The 23,212-nt window shown below is 43.5% G+C and overlaps 1 protein-coding gene across 1 annotated transcript in view; it reads left to right on the top strand.

Annotated features, from left to right (window-relative positions):
• The window catches only part of KCNH5 (potassium voltage-gated channel subfamily H member 5), a 234,387-nt gene that overhangs the window by 73,958 nt on the left and 137,217 nt on the right, over positions 1 to 23,212 (top strand). The window contains exon 7 of the mRNA XM_074998679.1: positions 6,153 to 6,582. Coding sequence (XP_074854780.1) covers positions 6,153 to 6,582 — 430 coding nt within the window. The remainder of the gene's footprint in view (positions 1 to 6,152; positions 6,583 to 23,212) is intronic.

Genomic DNA, 23,212 nt, shown 5'->3' with positions numbered 1-23,212 from the left:
TCTCCTTGTTCAATGTGCCACTGTGGCGGGGTCTCCTGCCCCGCATCGCCCTGGAAGGCTCTTGCGTTGTGTTGTCCCCCAGGGTCCACGACCTAGTCAAGCCTCAGGGGCCTGGTCAGGGTTCACAGGCCCAGCTGTCTAGTCAAGGCATATCACCTCTGCTGCCAGGGTTGTGCAGTCTAACAGTTAAAGTCACTATCAGTTGCCTCTACGTTTGGGCACTGAGGCCTAATAGTCACAGTTCGACCTCAACAGCCTAGTCAAAGTCTGGAGGCCCCAGTGGCCCTGCCACAGTTTGCAGACCTCAACGGTCTGGTCAATATGTGTCAGCCTGTTGGCTTAATCAATATATGCCAGCCCAGCAGCCTAGTCCCTGTTTGCCAGCCTCTGAGTCCAAGTCACTATACGTGGGCCCAGCAGCCTCGTCAACCTGCGCGGGCCCAGCAGCCTAGACACCGTTCCCCCCTCTGGGGAGTCCCAGGAGTGGGGGTAGGGGAGCTTGGGTCCTTCCTCTCCACCAAGCTCCAGCCCAGGGCCCTGTCAGTGGTGGGTGTGTGTCCCCTCAGCCACTAGTTCAGCAGGGATCCCAGCCACAACATGCTGAGCTCCACGGTTCCCTCCTGGTTCCCTACCCTGGGCTGCTTCCTACCCCAGCTCCAATTAGGCACATTGCTTCAGCACTGGCTGCACCTCCCTGGAGAACTGTTGTGGCTGCTGCTGTTGCTGCTCCTTTGGCAGCTTCTGTTGCTGCTGTGGCTGCGACTGCTCCCTGGGTGGTGACGGCAGCGGGTGGCGGTGGTGCTGCTGGTGCAGCTGCTGCCTCTGCTGCCCCTCAGGCGGCTGCTCCCAGCTTCCATCAGGTGCTCCTTCCCCACTGCTAGCCAGCCCCCACTGTGAGGCTTCCCCAGCCTCTATACCTAGGCTGAAGCTGGAGCATGCTCAGCAGGGCCTTGGGGGTGGGGTCTTTTACATCGAATAGCCTGGCTCCCACCCGCCTGCTCAGCATTAGGTTGGTACACCCCGTCACAGCCACTTAGAGAAAGTTTGAGAAAATAAGATTTGCTGTATACCCAAATCAGCAAGCTTTCTTTAAGCCACAGCGAGTAAATGAGTTGATTTGAGGACCCTTAATTGAAAACACTCTTCTTGCTATTTGTACAAAAGGAAAACTGTTACTAACTGAATAAAACAACCTCGGTCTATTGCCTAGTGACTTCACATACCTGTTTAATAGAAAGCATGCTAAGTCAGACACTTCTTGTATTCATCACAAGAACCAATGGATTTGAAGATCAAATGCCCGATGGTACTTGCTGTGTTCTCTCCAGAAGAAATGAACTGTCCCACTCAGCTACGCATATCCCCACGTAAGTCTTCAAGACTATTCCTAGCTGGGATCAACAGCATCAAAATTGCTGACATATCTAAAGGAATAGGCATGCACATGTCATCTGTTTCCATTGTCAGCAGTAGTTTGTCAATCATCCATGTTTGCATATCACACCAGTACTTAAACCAAAGAGAAGGGTCAGGAAAGTTGAGGATTCAGTATTAATTAAGGAAACGAGATTGTGCTGGAACAACAATTGGCCAGGTTCTGAACATCAGGAGAGTGAAGCTGTCACAGTAATTTCAGATGGGAATAGTGGCAGGATTTTCTCATTTCTAGTCACTGTATTTTTTAAAAAATATGAGTTTAAATAAACTGGTGTAAGCACAAATCTCTGTGCAGTCAGTCACCAGAGACCAGCAATTTCAGTACAGGGGCTATTAAACTGTAGCATGACTTGCCTTTTTCCCCTGATAAATGTCTGGCTTTATGACAAAGTACCATTTGGTAATTTTTATTATCTTTCATTTTCTCATTCAGTGGCTATTGAAGTCAGTGGGAATCTTTTCTTGACTTCAGTGGACTTGGGGCCATTCCCTGAACTTTTTAAAACAAGAAAATCATAAGCGGATTTTGAAACTTACGTTGGGATTTAATACATTCAAATCTGTACCAAAAAAACAGTTTTTTGTGCAAAGTGTTTTTCAGTTCGAAGAATTCTGAAGACCAGACAAGCTGTGGGATGAGAAAATGTTCTGGTCTCATTGAGACATGATTTAATACTCTGGTCACCCCCCGCTTTAATTTCATGAGATGTGGTTTCAAATGGTGTGTGTGCTCATAATAGAATCTGATGTCCTCAAGCAGAGAACATGTAGTCTATGAGATACTGCAAGCATTTGGCTCAATTGACTTTCTGCCCAGATATGTTAATATAATGACGAATTGTCCTTCTGGGAGACTGCAGCTTCAATGTCAAGGATGTATTTTATAAGATCTGAAGGATGATTATGAGAGAATTGGACTAAATTATTAGCTGTACAGTTCAGGTTGCTCAAAGTCACCTTTCTGCACCCACAGTTCTTGAGGTTGTTGGGGACAAACTGGAACATACCCTTTAAAATAGTATTGGATTTTTTTTTGTGATCCATAAGTTACCAAAATCTGCTGTATCTTGGAGAGAGTCCTGTCTGTCTCTCTCCATCTATTCAAGAACTCCTCCTAAACGATAAGAGCTAGAACCACAAAATTCAGTCTACAGGTTCCTCTTTTTATAATTTAAAACAAGATAAGGGTTTGGATAGGCCAGGAAAATGGGATGTGCCTGGAATGGGATTGCTTCTCATAGAACCGCAGAGAAAAGAAACAATCACCAGGTAGGTGAAAGGGGCAGGTTCTGGGTCTAGGATTTCCTTCACCCTAAGCCTCCCTGCTACATGCCCTTTAGGGAGGGGAGGTACAGGAACATAGCTGCCTGTTCCCCATGTTCAGGGAGTGGGGAAAGCACAGTTTGCTGCATTCCTCACTCTGGCTGGGGAACACAGGTGACAAATGATCTTGGATCAGCTCCAGCCAGGGGGCATGCGCACTTTCCCCAAGATACTGCAGTGAGAGATGGCTGGGGTAGTCCTCTCTCCCTGGAGCAGCCTGCACACTGAACCCCTCATCCCCAGCCCAGGACAGTGATTCTAATGGCATGTACATTTCCATTTGATTATACAAAAAAACAAAAATTAATTGAGTTAAAGACCCAAACAGAGCTGGATGAATCTTCTAGTATAGTATAAATATATCCTGACCCCCAGAAGGAGAATGAACGTAAAGACAGACTGCAAGTTGTTGGATAACACAAAAAAAATCCATGTTTAAGTTGCATTGTTCATTGAATGAATTTGATGCTAAAAATCCACTTGCCTTAATTTAGTGCACCTCTGTTAAGCCTTTGCTAAAGCCCTATGTCAAACAATCTATGACTTGCACCATTACCCTCAGAAGAGTTTTATTAATGTATTGATTGATTGATCAGAGGAAGCAACAAAGGTATCCAGCATTGTATTTAAATGTGAGTAGTCCCACTGATTTCAATAGGATGATTTATATGCTTAATATTAAGTACACAGTTAAGACCCCAGTTCAGCAGAATGCTTGGTACAGTGCTCTGTGGAAAAGACTTTTTAAACTGCTCGCCTTTGCAGTGTAAGTAGACTGCAGTTCTCTTTTTAGTGGCCTTAAAACAATTGCTCCAATTAAGTAGGCTTGGAGACTAGCAGGCCATTTGAGCAAGTTGCACAGTAGTACACTGTTTCCGGTAAGGCATATATTAACCGCTGTTAAAATTGAGTATTCCCATTTGTTTTATGGTATGATAAATAGTTCTGTGTTAGATATGCAAAATAAAAGATAATCGTTATGTACCTTTGAGAGACAGTATAATTTCCAACACAAACTTTCTCTGAAACTTGGACTTAATTGTTATTTTGTGGTTAATTGCACCGGTACGAGGCAACCTTTATAGCATAGAGAAAACACTGAATATGAGCATAGCATGATAAGCCAGACTGTAAGCTCTCTGAGGTAAGGACTGTCCTTTTGTTCTTTGTTTGTTTTGTAGGACTCCTGGGAATTATGGCCGCACAGATAACAAATAATAATCATAGGAAACTCAGTAACTCCTTGGACTAAATATCTGTTTGTCCATATGTAAAAGGGGAATAGTACATACCTACTTGACAGAAGTATTGGGGCCTGTGTTGGTCCTTTACATGTAAGTGGGAGGTCAAAAGACCCTATGCCAGGCATGTTAGTGTGAGCACAGGCTTGGGAACTGGGGAAGGAAAAGGCAAAGGTGGTTCCACGCAGTTAGCATTGGCATGAAAAGACTCCTGATTTAAGGTCCTGGGATCAGGCAGGCTGGGGCAGGGCTCTCCTGCTGACCAATCAGGAGGAGCCCTCAGAAGGCGAGACATATATATACTGCTTTCCCACTCATAACATTGCATGCATGGACAGAGGATGGCAGGCTAGGCGTCTGCTATGCAGAATAAAGGTTCATGGTCAGAAGGAGCTTTGGAGATGGATATGAACTATGGGCTTTCAATGATGGACTTTGCATTTGGGATGCTGAAGACTGTCTTGAATTACTTTGGACTAGTGACCCATCTTCACGGGTGTGTTAATGGTAACCCTGACAAGAGAGACTGTATGGCACTCCTAAGGGGCCCCATAGCAAAGGCAGACAGGCTGCTGTTGAAACACCTCTGGTCACACAAGAGAGCCAGGCAAATGATGTCCCCAGTACGGAGCCCATGAGGGGAGTGAGGATATTTTTATGAACTTCAGAAATTCCAGTATTTTACAGTTTGGTAATATAATTAAAGTATGTTTTGACTAGACTAGTTCAATAATGATGTGTAGAAAAGTGTGATTTAATCTTGGCACAGACACTTAGAGTGTTTGTCTCATAGCATTGAATGTCTTAAATTTTATTTTAAATTTAATGTCTTTGGCATCTTAATATTTTATATTAGAAATCTTCCTTTGTATGGCTTATATTTTGAATCACTAATTAATTTAATACAGAATTTACTTATACCATGGGATTACAATAAATTTGGAGCTTTATTTTTCTTTGATTCTCCATGTATAACTTCCATTAAAATGCTTCTAAAGTGTTAGTCTGTTTCAGCTAAAACAATGAGCAGTCCTGTACTACTCTGAAGACTAACAAATTTATTCGGGCGGAAGCTTTTGTGGGCTGTTTCTTTGTGCATCTGATGAAGTGAGCTCTAGCCCATGAAAGCTTATGCCAAATAATTTTGATAGTCTTTAAGGTGCCACAGGTCACCTTATTGTTTTATTTTAAATCACCGTGACTCATATTTGCGTTCAGAGAGAGACACACTTTCTTCTCCTCAAATGTTTCCATTACTGTTTTAATATTTCTGCTTCCATTTGTTTGTTCATTTCTTGAGAAGAAAAACTACTGTGGGGAAATATGCCATCTGTTTACCAGCAACTAAATTGTCTTTTGCATACATTTCTGACTAGTGGCTTTTGGTGGATATGTACTAAACAGGGCAATTGGCGGTCAGGTAGTAGGTGACTATTCTACTCTGAGAACTAGTGAGCTATCTGAATGGATAATGAAGACATCAGCACTACATTGGATGGCACTCCAAATAATAAGGGATGGAATCCCTCCTGTTTTAGGATGCTAATCAGTCTGTCACTGGGTGGTATGGTACATGGTTCCCATATGTCCAGAGTGTTCCATGGCTGTCTTTTACAGGTTGTCTTGTTCCTTCCTCTGAAGCCTCTGGCACTGGTTACAGGATATTGGACTGGGTGATCCATTGATTGAGCCAGTATGGCAATTCTATGTTCCCATTTACTGTCCTGCAGGGAGTGCAGTTCTTGAATAAACTGAGAAAAGACTCCTCATTCATGTACTTAAATTTAGACTTATTCCCACTGAATTCCACGATAAACCTCCCATTGATGATAAAAGGGCAAAGGATTGGACCCTTGGCCACTTATATTAAATGCACCCAGTGTTTCTTATTTGTTCTTGAATTCCCTAATGCTATTTCAGTACCTGTTAAGAGATCTGATATGACCTAGCTCATAGGCTTGTTTAGGTAAGCGTTGAACTTGACCTAGCCTACTGAGGTTTTCATGAGTTTACACTATTCTGTTGTCTAGAACATTACAGGAAAATATTGAATGCAGGGTTCCTTAGAGCAAACGTGGGAATTGCAGTGTTATGACCTGTTTTAATCAATGTCCTATTTCTGATGCTATAATGGAACTTACTTTTTTCTAGGGGATCAGCAGCCTCTTCAGTTCCTTAAAAGTGGTGCGACTTCTACGGCTTGGTCGTGTTGCCAGGAAATTGGACCATTACCTGGAATATGGTGCTGCAGTTCTAGTGCTGTTGGTCTGCGTGTTCGGACTAGTTGCCCACTGGCTGGCCTGTATATGGTACAGCATTGGGGACTACGAAGTTATAGATGAAGTCACTAATACAATCAAAACAGACAGCTGGCTCTACCAGTTGGCACTGAGTATAGGGGCACCCTATCGGTACAATACCAGCGGCTCAGGGCAGTGGGAAGGAGGCCCCAGCAAGGATTCCTTGTATATATCCTCTCTGTACTTTACCATGACAAGCCTTACGACAATAGGGTTTGGAAACATAGCTCCAACCACGGATGGAGAGAAGATTTTTTCGGTGGCCATGATGATGGTTGGCTGTAAGTAGAATCGTGTTATTTTATTTTGCATGTTGATCTTTGCATTAGTACAGTATTGAAAGAGAGAAATTTAAACCAAGTGCACTGGCTCATTATACGGTTAACAATTAGTTGCATTTTCAGCTTGATGTCGCACTTTTGATACATATAGGCCGTGTCTATGCTTACAAAAAACTTCAAAATGGCCAAATGGAAGAATACTAATGAGGTGCCGAAATGAGTATTCAGCGCCTCATTAGCATGCCACTAGCCACGGCAGTTTTGAAGTGCTGTGTTTTGCTCACCTGCGGCTTGGGTAAAAGGGTCCTTTTTGAAAGAACCCTGCAAACATTGAAATCCCCTTATTCCTATCAGCTGATTTCCTTTCAAAAAGGACCGTGTGTAGACGAGCCGCAGGTGAGCGAAACGTGGCACTTTTGAAGTGCCATGGCAGGCAGCATGCTAATGAGGTGCTGAATAGTCATTTCAGCGCTTCATTAGTATTCAATTTGACCAGTAGCATGACGATTTCAAAGGTTTTCATAAGTGTAGATGTAGCCAGAATGTATGTTAGCTTCTTCCATGCCGATAAATAACCAGGGAATAAAGCTGAAACCACAAAAAAATTGAACTTTATTGTCACAGCTCATGGTTAGATTGCAAGATATAGTGTAGGTTTTAACTATGTTCACAGTTGTGCAGTGAGGCTGGCATATCTTTCCGTTGTAAAGATCATTTTGCATTTAAACATTTTAAGTTTATTAATTTGAATTTGGTTAAAATTTGCACTCACATACAGTGCCAGGCTGAAATTAGCCCATTACATTCAAATAGCCTCTCTCTTCAAGGTGTCCTAGCTGTTTTTCAAAAAGCATGAGGATTGCAAAAGGTGGTTGTGCCTTTTATTGCGTTGGCTTGGCTTTACTGTAAGATCTATTTTTATCTCCTGAGAACGGTAACTTTTTGTCACCATAGAAGCTGGAGGTAGAAGAGATCATTGCAAGACATTATATTGTATCTCTTTCTCTGTTTCCTGCTGTTTCACTGCTCCTGTAAAATGTCTTGAAAATGACAGTACAAAGGCCTGTTTCTTGTTTTTTTACTGTCTGAGCAAGAGCACTGGGCAGCCCTTTCGGTGAGAAATCATCTTCAAAATACAGCATTTTGGCAAACTATAGCAGGAGAATGTTGAAAAAGGTAATAAATATTAATATAACATGGAAAAAAGAGACAAATATTGTACTGTTCAATAATCATAATACTTGGCATTTCCATTAATTCTTTACATTGTCAAAGCTGTGCTCGAACACTAAGTGATTATGTAAAAAGGGTGCAAACAAAACCTTTCCAAAAAGGATCTGCATAATTTCTTTGCTGATGAACTCAGCTAACACCTCCAGTCCGTCTTTGCAAAGTACTGAACTGTAAAAAGCAACTTCTCGAAACTCCTCAGATCATTCAACCTATTTACTATTTTTAGCTTGTTCAGTTTGTTTTTAAGCTCAGCGGATCAGCAATCTGCCAGCATGTCTACAGTGTGGTGTGATACAATTTGCTTTTAATGAGTCTTTTAGGGAATGCGTTTCAGTGAATCTTGCAATCTGTAAAAATAAACTCCCAAAAGCAAAATCATTTTTGAACTACTGTGTATAGAAATTATGCAGATGGTAATTTAGTTACAGGTTTTTAGACAGTGATGCTTGAGTGCAGACATCTCCGAGTACTGGGATAATAGAATGGTTTTGCAGCATGTTAAATAGTTCAGTAATCTTATTTTACTTGCTTTTTCTGAAAAGCTCTAATGCTGTGTAGAGGAAGTGACTTGCACAGAGAACTTAACATCATTAAATGGCCTGAGGCAGGGCAGGAGTAGTAATAAAAAGAGGAGGAAAAGTAGCTTCTCACCTTTGCATTTCCTGAGACTGGACACGCCGTTGCTACATTCCTTGAAACCTGCCTGAGATATGCGACATTCTGACGAAAGACTTTGGCCATCCCAGAGGCTGTTACCGATAGTGAACCTAAGTGTTATCAAAGTGTCACACAGCTTGGGTGCATTACTGTTTTACCAGAAACTCAAAATGGTGCCTGCAGAATGACCCATGGGAATTGGTGACTGGGTTTGTGGAGACAAGGGTGAATTGGGACAGAGACTGAAAATGTGCCTGTACAGAGAATGAAAAGCAAGAGGAGCTAAATGTGATCTGCCTTTCTGCAGTGTGACAAGTATCAGAGGGGTAGCCATGTTCGTCTGTATCCTCAAAAACAATGAGAAGTCCTGTGGTGCCTTTTAGACCTGCAGTGTGCCACATGCTCCCTGTTCACTGCATGGGAAACGTATTGAGGTGAATGTGGCTTGGAGCTGGTGTGGCAGGACAGTGGCTCAGGGGCTTGTGTGGCAGCTCCTCAGGCACCATGCGGCAGGCGCAAGGGCCACACAGTAGCACGACAGCTCCTCAGGCACTGCGTTGCTGGCTCAGGTGCCGCACAGCTCTTGGGTCTTTGGGGCTGGGTTGCTTTGGTGTGGTGGCTTCAGTGAATCACCGGGGGTGGGGGTAGGGAACCTGGCTGCGGGGTCTGGGGGGCGGTGCCTGACTCAGGGGGAGGGCATGTGGTGATGGTGGATTTTTTTTTTGGACATCACTTTTATAGACAAACTGAGTTTTTGCAGCATAAGCTTTCGTGGACAAAGACCCACTGTGTCAGACGCATGCCATTTGATTTTCAAAGGATGTTATCCCATTGGCATTGGGGTACCGAGTCACATGAGGAAGGTGGGGCAGGGTTTTACCCACAGAAGGGAGACACAGGAACAGCACGTAGTTTTGAAAATTAAATCAGTGGACGTTTGTATCTCTTGACAATTTGTAGCAATGCTTGAGAATCTGATAGTCAAAGATAGGCCTGAATAAATGTGCATGCCCAATTGTGTGGACTTAATCTGTGCATTCAGGTATCCTAATTGTAAGTGCATTGTACACTTAAATCTAAATAAAATAGTTGGGTCACTTGATTGCTTACATGGCTAGTTAGACGGCTAACTAGCCACACCTGCTTGCAAATACCAAGCTTAAGCTTTGCAGTCACAGTATTTGTGTATGGTAGTTAGGCCTCATGGAATCTGCATGTGTATTTGAGTGTGCACATCCTTGTCAGTCTGACTGTGTGAAAACCAAAAAGGGACTATACAAGGGGGGCGGAAAAAAACCGTGAGGAGAAGCTGTGCTAAGGAGAATGGAACTTTTTCCTTTGGGAGACTCTAAACTCCACTGCTAATCCTGTAAGTGTTTGCTAATACCCATAGTTGGTATTGGCAACATTTTTCTAACTGCCAAATAAATGTCTTAAGCTTAGAACTGGAAATAGAGAAAGTAATTCATCACAATCCCTATTGCCTACACTTGCAATCTCCACCTACGAAAGAAATTCTTTGTTGTATTATCAACAAGCAGTGACTTGCTGTGCAAGCCAGAACTTTGCTGTTGTCATTGGTGAAATTATCTGGATCAGGAAAGTGTATCTGAAGAGATTCCATGAATGGCCAGCATTAGAGAATGGCATGCATTTAAAAACTAACAAAACAAAAAGGCTGGGCAGCTGACAGCACAAATTGTCTTATGGAAAAGCCAAGTGAATGTGGTTGGCTGTGTGTTTGACAGTTCTTTGCTCACCTGGCTGGTCACTGAGGTCATGCTTGGCAAGTTGCTTAATCTTTCAAAGACAAGATCACCTTTTGTCTTTCAGGAGGGAGGGATTTTAACAACTCTATGCCCATAGAGTGCACCTTGGATTTCTCGTTGACTTAGTCAGACACTCTTGGTGCTTAATGCAAAGTTAATAAATTTGTTTGCTGTGTCTGAACATTGTTGTAAACTGCTGCTCTTATTGTAAGGCACCTGTGACTCTTGAGAGGGTGATATACAAATGTGTATTTTGGTTTTGTTGTTTCTGGAGGCAGAAAGTGCATTGGGAAGTCAATTTATTATAGCTCATTTTGCTTGGATTGCTTCATTCCTTTCCCTCTGTGGCACAGATTGGAGAGAATGGATATGTCTGTCAAGTCTCTTGCTTGAAGCAACAGTATCTTATCCTGGATGAAGGACCTTTCCTGCAAGCCTCCCATTATCTTCTGGCAGCTTACACTCTCCCCAGTATATTCCAGTTCCTCCATTTGTTGTTTCCTCCAACAGAGTCCCTCCCACCATTGCATTAGATGGGCAGTTGATATCATAGAATAACTGAATGGGTTTGGTTAGTTTCAAATCACAGAACATATTGAGGAATGAGACTGAGGTGTGTGACCAGGAATATGAAATTTACCAAATCTGGTGACTTTCATTTTGAAGTCCCTGGGTTGCATTACAGGCCCAGTACTGCAAGAGCTTGACAGGGGATGCTCTGAGGAGAAAGGATAACAGTGAGAGAAAGTGACAAAGGGGTGTGGGCAGGCAGGAAACAAATGGCTCCTGAGGGAGCTGTCCTAGCCCATGGATTTCCCCAAAGAATTTGGAATATTTTTGCTTTGTGAGGCCCTGCCTTCTCCTCAGATCTGCAAACCACTCCTCTCTACTGGGATGCAACTTCTGGGGCTCCTGGCATTGCTCTGGTGCGAGGAGGGTTGCACCTTACTGCTGGTGGACATACTGGCATTAAGAGCCCACAGTGCAACCTTCCATTTCACATACCCATGAACATCTAAACCAGGCAGCATCAAGTTCAGCATTTCTCTCTCTGTAAGGATTGCAGTGCTGTGATATTTCTTTCGCTAAGTGGAAGACTGCAGCCGTGTTATTGAAGACACCCAAGACAATGAATGTAGAGTTTTTAAGCCCTTGACTTTCTGTTTGGCCATTCTAGCGCCAGTAGCTGTTGTAACACACAGCACAGGCTTCTATTTGGAGTAAAAATAGCCCTTTTGTTGTTTTTGGTTTTGTGTTCTTTTGGTTTTTATCCTGCCACCCTTAAAATAATCACTGGGTTTAAATTACAGGGGGCAAAGTTTTCAAATTCAAACTAGTTTTGTGAAGGCTCATAATTTATGAGGCTGTAAACCACCTTCTTCAGCAACTTTGCTTATTTCTGGTAGTTACAGCAGCAATTTCCACAAAGTGCAGTTACAGAGTATTACCCTGTGAGTTGCTCTCCGCCTTCAAAGGTCAAAATGATGACGATTCTTTTGGCATTAAACATATACAGTGTGATGCCTTGCATCTGTGGATTGGAAGCAGTGAAAACATAATCGTTTATTATAGTTACGATTCAGCCTTGTGATTGTTTGTGGGAGGCTTTCATTTTGGTAACCTGCCCCTGTTTTAGTTTTACAAGCTTGAGAGACATTTATTGCTGAAAGTGGGTCAGATGTTCTCATCTGATACACTTTCCCTTGTAAAAGAGCCCTTTCTAGTGAGACGTGAGTCGGGCTGCAGCTTTACTTCCTACACATTAGGTTTGCTTTTTCTCAGGTTCAGATCCCTTGTTTGGGAATGTGATGATGTTTCCCAGGCTAGGGCGAGTTTTTTATTGCCAAAAGCCAGCAAATAATTCTTCTCTCCAATGTATTCTTTCATGGTTCAGGGGACATTAGTTGGTTTGTTTTCAGCTGACGTTAGCCAGCTATTTGGCTCTCTAGCATATGTGTAAAGCAACGGCAAAACCTGAGCACCAGTTAAACAGTGTGTGATAGATTAATTGGAGGTGGAAGCTTGTCTGGCAGATCTCCAAGTAAGCAGTCCTAAGGGTCTATAGGATTTAGTTTTAATCCCTATGAAAATACATGTAATAGAGCAGCAAAAATCATTACCGGCAATGAAGATTAACTCGTACTTTTCACAGCAACAAATAGCAGGCTTGCAAGCGCATGTGTGAGGAGGTTATGGTCGCAGGAATATACTGGAGTGTATGTCTAACTATAAATAAGACAAAGCACTCTAAGGGCTCTCCTGTTCATGGAACTAACCCACAGATGGGACAGAAGGTTCTTCCTTCTGCTTTTCCCACCAGGAATGGGAGGTGCGTGAAGGAGATGATTCCTTCCTGTCCTCTCTGGTCTTCTCTTCCTGGGGTGATAGGAGGCTTTGACCTCTCCAGAGCCAGGGGAGGCCTCACGCTTAACTGTCCCTGGTCCTTTCAGGTCTATCTAAATTTCATTGTATATGTGGGTCCCTGGGACCTGCGCTTGTGGACTCCGTGCTCCCAAGTCTTCAAATTACATTTTAAAACTGTGTTTATGGTGGTTAGACCCAGGCCCGCTGACGGAAGGATGGTGGTGGCAGCAGGAAGGAGCAGTTGTACAGGGACCAGCATTTCAAAGGGGTCAAGAGCTCAGCCACTGCCATGGCTACTTTGCTCTGGTGGAGTGCTGTGGCAGCACTGAGCTGCTGCTCTGCAGCTGTCGGGGTGGGACCAGTGCCATGGTCGGAGTGATGCTACGGGTTGACTGCCCCAGGCCCAGCCCTTCTGCTGCAGGCCCCACCTGTTGCAGGCACACACAGCTGGGGAGTGGGGTTGGTGTCCTTTTCGTGAAGGTGGAGCAGAACAGTACGCATTCTGTTTGGGTGATCCTTGGGCGCGTGTCTTCTAATGACATGACGGGAGCATAGGTGATAGGGCTCTCTTAGGTTTCACTGCTGTTTATATGCCTCCAGCACTGTGGTAATGGGTATTTCATGCAATGAGACAGGTCTGATTCCTCTTCAGGAAAGGCTCCCTTCCACCTCTTTCTCTTCTGACTTCTTGGCAGGACCAGGTGAAAGTGGGTTTTCCAGAAAAGCTGCTTTGGCTGTCCATTCTAGCTGGCTTCGGCAGGTGCCGGCTTGGTGAACCCTGTCAAGTCGGTTGGGTAATTGCAGCCCCACCACCGAGCATGTCCTGCCCGCAGCCATTGCAAGTGTAAAAGTGGGGTCATTCACCTGAAGCACTGCAGCTAGAGAGGACCTGGTAAAGAGAGTGCAAGAGAGAAGAGCCTAGGTCAGAGAAAGGGCAAAGCCCTCTCCCTGGAGAAGGAATTTGGTTGTCTTGCAATGTAGGGACACAAGTTCATGATGGTTAGCCACATTTAGAGGGCTGAATGCTGCAATTAGAGCAGGCTAGACTAGGGATGTCAGTAGTTTACCTAAGTGGATGAGGCTTACCATTTATGGTTAATGCATACAGGTCGCAAGGAGCACCCCCATTGACTGTGGGCAGGGGCTTGCTCCAGGCCCATGGCCCTAGCCAAAGCAGCCGCTGTCCACATTGGTTGGTGGGAGGGAGGTAGCTGGACAGCTTGGCTAGGCTGGAGTGCCCCCCACACCTGCTATTCACAGGGGCTGCTCCAGCCCGGATTGAGCAGCCTGGGTCCCCAGTGTGCTGTGGGTAGGAAAATTCTAGTTGGGCCAGAGCAGCCTTAGTCCACAGTGTGGGTGGGGGCACAGTCCCTGGTGTGCCATGGGCAGAGCCTGGGCCAGAGCAGCCTCCCCAGCTGCCCCCCGCTTTAATTGCAAGACACTGTTAAAGGTGTTGGTGTACCACTGACAACATTGACCCTAATACCATCCTCAGTTTTCTTTAGCGTATGACTTGCAGATTTGGTAACACCAAAGAAACGCTCAGCAGCACAATTCCTTTCACCTTGGGCAAGCTTTTCAAGAACTTCTCATTTATCTTCCCAAGGCATCACACTTCTTGCCCTCTTGGCAATACTGGAATCCCTTTCACTGCTCAGACACTTCGGGGGCATTCATTACTGCAGCCAATTCATTATTCAATTAATTCTCCCTGATTTGCTCACAGAAAGGGAAACCTAAAATCGCACAAATACTGTAATGCGTGAAGCACAAAGATAAAGTGTGATTTTTCTGTGACTGAATGCCGTGGCAGCTAAGTGAGGTAGAAGGAAGAGGGAAGTGGCTTCTCGCATCCGGGCACATCAACACTCTGAGAGTCTGTGAGACAATATGGCAGCAGCGGGTAACCACGCAAATGTTTGGGTTGTGGTAGCTCATGGTGGCCTTGTGTTTGCGGAATAGGTATATAGAACAAGACTCGAGTGCACTCAAATCTCTCATCTGAGGGATCTGCGGTTGGGGAGGGATTGCTGCTTACTTTCACCAGAGGCTAAGTTACTTAGGAATATATGTACCACAGACATTCAGTAAAATGTAGTGTTGTGTGTCCCTAAATCACTTTTGAAAATGAGATTTAGCATCTTAAGTCACTTGGATACTTTTTTGAAAATTTTACCTTTCATCAGCTTGAGTCTTAGTTTAAAAAAAAAATGGACCTAACAGCAACTATACCATCAGGGGCTCTTTTACCTGCACATCTACTAATATCATATATGCCGTCATGTGCCAGCAATGCCCCACTGTAATTTACCTTGGCCAAACTGGACAGTCTCTCTGTAAAAGAATAAATGGACATAAATCAGGTATCAGGACCGGCAACGTACAGAAGCCTGTGGGGGAACACTTCAACCTCCCTGGACGTTCAGTGGCAGATTTAAGGGTGACAGTCCTGAAACAAAAAAATTTCAAAAATCAAATGGAGAGAGAAATCTCTGAGTTGCAATTTATTTGCAAATTTGACTCCATTAACAATGGATTAAACAGAGACTGGGAGTGGCTCGCAGCTTACCAAGGCAGTTTCTCTGCTCTGCGTGCTAATATCTCCCCATTAGACTCTGACAAAGGCTCACATCCCCCTGTCTGATCTGACTTGTTTTTTCCTCTTTTGAGAAGTACTGTTGATACTTGGCCATTTCCACCTTGCTGAATAGACCTTGTCAGCTCTGGCCCTCCCTCTTAGTGGGACCCTACTCTTTAAATTCCCCTCTGAAACCCCACCCCCCATGCATCTGATGAAGTGGGTCTTTGCCCACAAAAACGTATGCTCCAAAATATCTGTTAGGCTATAAGGTGCCACAGGACTTCATGTTGTTCCCAAAACCTAAATGTAGTTCCTGGTGTTACGCATGCTACTAAATCTCCTTCCAGCATTGTGGTTTCACAGGTGTATTTGTTTATAAACATTGTTCACTCCCCTCTTGCTCTGGTGAAAGACCCATAGAAACAGCAGGAGTAACTGGCTGACTCTTCTTGGAAAATTATACCGTAAACTCTTTCATATCTGGTGGCCCTGGGACGGGGAGGTTGCTGGATATTCAAATATTCTGGATAATAGAGAGGTATACCTAGCAATGCATAACACTAAAGAAAAACAAGATCAGATTGTAAGAAACAAACAAAAATCTATGTAGAGTACTTTATTTGCCAATAACAGTAGCGTTGTACACTGTACACTTACACTGCATTTGCTGAATTTATTTACATTTACTTTCATTGTACTGTGCTTATGGAAAACGTAGCTAAAATTTATTTATCGTGAAAATCCCAGTTATTGGAGAGAACTGGATAATAGAATGTCGGATAGGAAATAATTTACCATAGTTTATATTTTAATTTAATAATCAAAGTGACTGTACAAGAGATTTTCAACTTGAGAGGGTTTGACCTCTTTGCAACATTTGCTGCCAGTCCAGCGTTGCTAATTGGGAGTTGGGCCCAAGTGGGATGCCATCTAGATTCTCCGGGAATTTCTGGTAAGAAAGAGGTGGCAGATCATTGGATTGTATGTCAAGTGCATTCAAATTCACCATATACACAAGCTGAAAAAACAAAGCTGTTTTTTTTTTCCTGTGGTGTCTTGCAATTACAGTGCTCTTATCTGTGACCTGTAGCAATTGCAGCTTAAAACATTTTCAGACCGAAGAATGATTTCGGGGCAGTTCTGAGCTTTGCAGGTTTAACATTCTCTAAACATGTGCTGGTATTTTATATGGAATTTTCTAGGTGTTGAGGGAAGAGTCATACTGTAAAAGAATGAGTAGCCTAAACCAAACAGCAGCAGAATTACTTCTAGAAGTTGGAAGAATTGAAATAAAAGAATTGTCTTATGCAGCGTGCTTTTGGAGTGTCCAGTCGGTAAGGATGGGAGAAGATACAGTGGATTTTCTTGACAGAAGAACTTTGGATGTATTCTCTTTAGTTTTGCTAGTATTCTTAAATATTGCAGGCTGACAAATATTCAGGCAGTTAGTGGCAAAAATATATGTAGCTTTTATACAAACAGCTGTATACTGTAAAACAGCTTCTTTGGAGCGTGTTAATGGAATTCTTGTGACGTTATATACATTGAGAGCAGGTTTATACATGCTTTGGTTCTGGTATTGTTGGGTTGATTCATTTCAATGGATTTGTGGTCTTTAGGGAACGGGCAGAGATTAAGAGGAAAGTGTGAAGAAATGGTATTTATCTGTTACTGTACTGTGTTATCTAAAATGATTGCAAATTACTTAGTCACAGATTTTTTTAAGAGCCCAAATGTGTCGGGGGGAATCTCTAGGCAGCATTTCTGCCTATTTGCAGGTTATGCAGCTGAACTCATGAAGTATCCATCTGTTAATTATGTGGGGGTGTTGCTCACATTTTCCTGGTATACCCAGAAGAACATCTCTATTTCTCAGTAAGCAAGAGTTTTAATTACCCATCTAGACCACAAAAGACCAACTATGTTATGTTAGCTGGCTAAACAAATCCTGTGGTACCTTATTGAACCATTTAGCCGAGGAGCTTTAATTTATGAGTTGCAGATTACTTCGTTAAGTCAAACAGTAAGTTGAATGATTAAAGCCTTGATCCTGCAGGGAGTTCTGTGTGGGTGGACCCTCTGCTGAGCCCCATCAAAATAAGTAGAGCCCTGCGTGAGTGCAGAGATATGTCCAAACAGGGCTTATTGCAGCTTTGGGACCTTACAGTAGAATGTACATTACCGGCAGGTTTCCACTTTGTATGCATGCTAGCTATGCATTTCATTTCTCATCTTGTCTCCTTTAAAAAACTATGAGCGGAAGTGGCCATAGTCTCTGTTCGCTAGAAGCTGGGAATGGATGATGCAGGATGGATAGTGTGATGGCAATGTTCCCTCTATTCTTTCCATCCACATTCAGAATAAATAATGGTAAGTGCATGCAGGCATGTGCAAAGGTACACCATCAGAAGAAACAGAAAACCTAGCTGCGAGCGCTCTAATCATCTTGGCAGAAATGGAATCTCTCGTGAGTGATGGCACAAGTACACAGCTTACAGGGAACACTGCTTGATGGTACCCTTGTCTGTTCATTCCATCTGCAGTGCCTAGCACTGGCCACGGTTGGAAAACAGGATGGATCATTGGTCAGATCTAGTAAGGGCTGTTCTTGTGTTCTTTTCTGCAACATTTGTATGGAACTGGGTTTGGGAGGAGAAGTGGGGTCTCAGGCTGTGTCTAGATTACAGTGATTCGTTGACAAGTTTTTGTTGGAGGGTATCTTCCGGCAAAACTTCTGTTGACAGATTACAGCCAAATTGCCGAGCAGATTGCTCTCTCGGCCCAGAAGCTCTTTAGACCAAACAGCCAACCTGAAGCACAGCAGACAGGGCTGCTCAGTGTCCCAGAAGCCCCATCGGTTGACAGAGGACCCCTCGGAATGTCCACATTGGTTTTCCTCTGACAGGTCTCCGTTGACAGAGGTGCTATGTCTTATGGGGAGCGGGATAAGACTGTTGACAAATCTGCTGTATTCTGTTGATTTACTGTTGACAGAACACCTTGGGAATCTTGAAGCTCTAGTATAGACATAGCCTCTGAGAGCAGAATTTAAGAAGAAAATCATATGAAAAATTGGAGAGCACTTGCCCTAAAGAAATGCTGACCTTTCATTTAAATCAAGATATTTCCCTGCCCAGATTTTGTCCTGATTAAATGTTATAACGAAAGAGAAAATAACTCCATTATATGCGTGGAGAGGCGTAAACATCTGAAAATGATGAATGAGTTTGACAGTAGGAAATAAGTTGCAGACCAGCGGGAGAGACCAGCGTAGTGGAGAAGCATTGCAAGTCAACGTCATTGTTGTTGTGCAGTAACACAACATGCTTAATGTTTATAAAAAGTTGTAGGTTGTTTGGATGGAAGGTGCTACACATTCTGAAATGTGTAGATTTCTGTTGTATTTAATGGCCTCACCACAACCCCTATCAGATTTCCTCAGTGTTTTGCATAATTTTCTCCTGTCTTCAGTCCAAATGCATTGGATCTGATGGAATCCAGTCCCAGCCCTCCACATACCTACAGCTTTGGGAAATCCCCATTGGGCAAAGAACCAGTGTGTCTGTCTTCCTCCTCCTCCTTCATGCAGTGGTTTTTGCAGAGAGCAAGTTGGGAACAGGGCATCCACTGTTAGCTGACGTGAATGTAACTCACTAATACTTTGGTATTTTAGGAACTAGTACGCGTATTACTTATTTAACAGAAGAAATAATGAATATTTAGTTGCCCACTAGTGAGTGTGTATATTTTCTCTCACTTTTGAACAAGTGAACAAAGAAAGAAAAGTAAAAACAATCAGGAACAAAAATTATAGTTTTGAATTATATTTTAAAATTGAAATGTAACCCAAATAAGCACTTCTAGTGGATTTTTTTTTCATGTCAAATTTTGTTGTTAAAAAGAGTAAAGTGACATTCCCATGGCCACATAGTGTGTCAGTGGCAGGGATGGGACTTGATCTGAGATCTCATGATTTACAGGCTACCAGTACCTTAGCCACTTGCCTACTAGCCATTCTCTTTTTACTGAAGCATAGATAGCAATGACAATGCTGTTATTTCAGCTTCCCTCTAGTTATTATTCTGACACTCATTAAGAGAGACATTTTCTCTCTCAATTCACAGTCCACCTTTGCCAAAGGAAATGCAGCGTTATATTAAGTCAACTTTCCATATTAGCACTCACTTAAAGAAAAATAGCTGAAAATGAAGAAGAGAAGAACAGAAACAGCTTTGGTTGCCGGCATCTGTGTTGTGTATGAATTTATTGAAAGTGCTAAGGGGTCTGAGTCCTAAATAATGAAATGTGGGTGAAGATAGGTCATGCAAGAAAGGCCACACAATCAAAAGACCAAAAGAAAATGAGGAAGAAATATACAGCAGGGAAGCTAGTGATTAGGGAACTATTTCTCTCTTCTGCACACTCTGCCAGGCACGGTGCCCTCAGGCAAAAACCTGGCCCGGCTTCCATCCCACACTCTGCCTCCTTGTTGGACCGTGGTCCACCAGGTGGTGTGTGTGAATGGGGGGAGGTGTCAAGCCCTGGAGCTACCTGGAACATATGCTGCAGCACACTGATCTTGATTAAAAGTGAAATGAAGATGGCCTGCAGCAAACGGCAGGACTTTGTGTTGTCTTGTGTGGCTGATGCTGCTTGGTGCCTCATGCCTTATGACTCTCTAAAGCAGGGGTGGGCAACCCTGAAGGGTGAATGGGCAGCATGAGTGACCCTCCTTCACCTCAGGGGGCTGCAGCAGCCAGGGCCCACTGGGATTCCACCTGCAGCACCCTGTTTGTCCCACCCGCCAACTTATCATGCGCTTATTTGCATCTCCCCCTCCTGTGTTTGGGGCATCCCAGCTCTGGGACAGAGTGGGAGAAGCAGGGATGTGGTGCGAATGAGGTGATTTGCAGCTCCTCCGCCAGTGCTGGGAGACAGCAGAAGAGATAGGAAGTACAGGGCTCCTGCACCCCAGTGCGCAAGAGGTGCATTGGGGGAAGGAGACAGCCAGGGAGTCTGCAGGTCACAGGTGGTGCTCACGGACACTAGGTTGTCCGCCAGAGCTCTAAAGTAAGGGCAAGCATGCTGTCTTCATTGTCTCCACAGACAGCAGCGGCACATCAGGATTCCTCAGCTGTCTTCTCTTGGAAGATGAGCAGCTGTGTTTAGCATTAGATTGGATTTTAGAATGCAGAATTAGTGGTGATTTTGTGTTGCATTAGACTGGGTTTCAAAACAGATAAATTCTTTTCATCCTGATAGAACCTCTTTAATGTTTATCTGGGATCATGACAGAGATGCATCATTTATACGGTGCTAAAAGGCTATCTGGATTACAATTTTAGGAAACATGTAACATCTTGGCACCACAGTATATTTTTGCCAATGCCAAGTTTCATAGAGAACAGATTTTTGAAGATTCACATTAGATCCTAATGCTCTCAGAGGGGTAGCGGTGTTAGTCTGTAGCTTCACAAAAAAAACAAACAGTCCCATAGCATCTTAAAGATTAACAGATTTATTTATTAGCTTTTGTGGGTTAGACCCACTTTTTCAGATTTTTGAGATTTCAAATCCTAATACAACTAGAAGAGCTTAAAATGCCCTATTGGCTGAATTGTGCATTTCACCAACTGCTTTAGGTCATAATTTGGCAAAACATTTAAGCATATGCTTAACTTTAAACACTAGACTAATCCAATTGATGGCAGAGAGCCTAGTCATGATCTGTGAATTTCTCTACCTGGAAAGTCTGCGTCCTTATTGACCCTCAGCCCAGTGAATACCCAGAAAGAGCAGGGAAGGAAGGAACACTTTGTGAGAGCCTTTTAAACTGCCAATCCACAGTCTCTGAAGATACAATTAAGTTTGTTCTACAGTGCTTGGCGGTGGAACACCTTGCTGATTCTCCCATCTCCAGCATGCCATAAATCAGACAAAGACTCACCAGGCATGAGGCCCAAGTGGCATTGCAGTTGAGGTTTTTAAAGCTAGTGGAACAATGCATGAGCACAAACTATGCCAACTCCTTGACAAAATCTGTACCTGCAAAGAAATTCTGCCTGACTTTAAGAATGCCAACATGGTTATAATATTTAAAAAAGGGGACAGATATTTTGGGCAGGAACTATGGCGGCATTGTCCTCCTTTCCATCACAGGGAAGATTCATGCCTGGATTCTACTAAACCTCCTCCTTTCATTGCCAAAGAACTCTTCCTTGAATCAGTGTGGCTTCAGACCATCTCAAGTCACAACTAACATTACGTGTGTGTCAAGACAGATTGAGAAGTGAATAGTAGGAACTGTTGGCATTCATCAGCCTACTCAAGGGCTTTTGACTGTGTCAGTTGTGATGCCCTGTGGAAGGTGCTACATATATTGGCTGTCCACAGATATTTATTTCCATCCTCAGAGGACACCATTTTGTGCAATAGCTCAGAGACTGAATTATTCGCAGTGATATTGAGCACGGTGTCCTTGCTCCAATGCTCTTCTCCCTTTAACTTCCTGTGATGCTGATTCTCATTCACAAGCACTTTTCTGACGGAATTGGGATTGAATATCATAGGGATGGTCATCTCTTCAAGTTCGGACATCTCCAAAGAAAATCTAAGATCATGTGACTGTGTTATTCTTGCACACAGAGGCCAACCTGCAAAACACCTTAAATCTTTCTGCAGAAGTAATTGCAGTCTGGGTCTTTCAACACTGGGGAAATCAAAGTTCTCAACCAGCCCTCACCTGCACAAACTTTTCTTTGCTCTCCACAAATCACCATTAGCAGAGAACTCCTTGAAAATGTGGATCATTTTCCATACCTTGGTAGCCATCTCTCAACCAGCATTGACACGGAAATTGAATCCATTATCCATTGTGCTGGCAGATCTTTTGGAAGACTACTCAAATGAGCCTTCAATGGTAGGGATCCACAAACAGGCACCAGATTATTGGTTTATAAGGGAGATGTCATCCCTTCCCTTCTCTATGGATATGAGACCTTGGAAACCTACAGATGACATCCGAAATGGCCAGAGTGGTTCCAATAGTGCTGCCTCAGGAGAAGTCTCAGGAACAGTTGCGAAGACTGACCCTGACGTCAGCATTCCCTCTGCAGCCAGCATCAGCAGCATAGAAGTGGAGGTCATGAAATATCAACTCTGCTGGCCTAGCTACCGTGTTCATATGCCTGATGCTCACTCCCAAAGCAAGTATTCTTCTCTCAGTTAAGTCAGGGAAGAATGGCTCGCGGAGCGCACTGGAAGCATTTGAAATACATACTGAAAATACACCTTAAAGGGCGACAGCAACTCAGTAGACTGGGAGGACTTGGCGTGGAATTGAAGTCAGATGTGCTATATTGAACATCAAGCCACCGCTCGTTTTCAGGAGAACAGAGATGCTCTCCTGAGTCAGAGGAGCAACAGAGGAAGAAAGGAAGGGCACAAGGCCCCAGCCAACAGCTACGCCTCCTCCAAGTTTACACCTGTCTCTTCTGTGGAAATTCTGCAGGACAAGAGCAGCTCCTCCACCTCTTAAAAACTCACCAGTGAACACCCTTAGCAGACGTCATCCTTGCATTGAGGGGTAGCCAAAGCGAGACACATGGTCTTAAAGCATATGCTGAAGTCCTTGCTGAACTCTGGGGGCTTTAATGTGAAAAACTGGGAACCTACCAACTCGACTGACTTGTGAAATACCCACCCCTAGCTTGCCACCCAAGGAAGTAGGAAAATCCAAAAAAGTTATTCATATATATGAATGACTTCAAGCCTTTTATTAAAATGCTTCCTGTAAACAAGACAACCAGTAAAACAGTTGTAAATATTTGCAATATTGTAAAAGATATTTTTTTCTTAAAGGGCTTTGAAAGGATCAAGCTTTATGCAGAAATGGAAACTCTTGTGATTTGTGAACACCCCCGCGAACACATGGGATTGAATGTGTAGTCAAACAGATCTGATACAGACTAATTAGTTAGGTTGATGGTATTTTTTTCTGCAAGTGCCACTTGCAAGGCTGACAGAA

The sequence above is a fragment of the Carettochelys insculpta genome, chromosome 6 (genome assembly GCF_033958435.1).
Source record: "Carettochelys insculpta isolate YL-2023 chromosome 6, ASM3395843v1, whole genome shotgun sequence".
Lineage (NCBI taxonomy): Eukaryota > Metazoa > Chordata > Testudines > Carettochelyidae > Carettochelys > Carettochelys insculpta.
The sequence above is the reverse complement of the archived record's forward strand: the minus strand, read 5'-3'. Positions and strand labels throughout refer to the sequence as shown.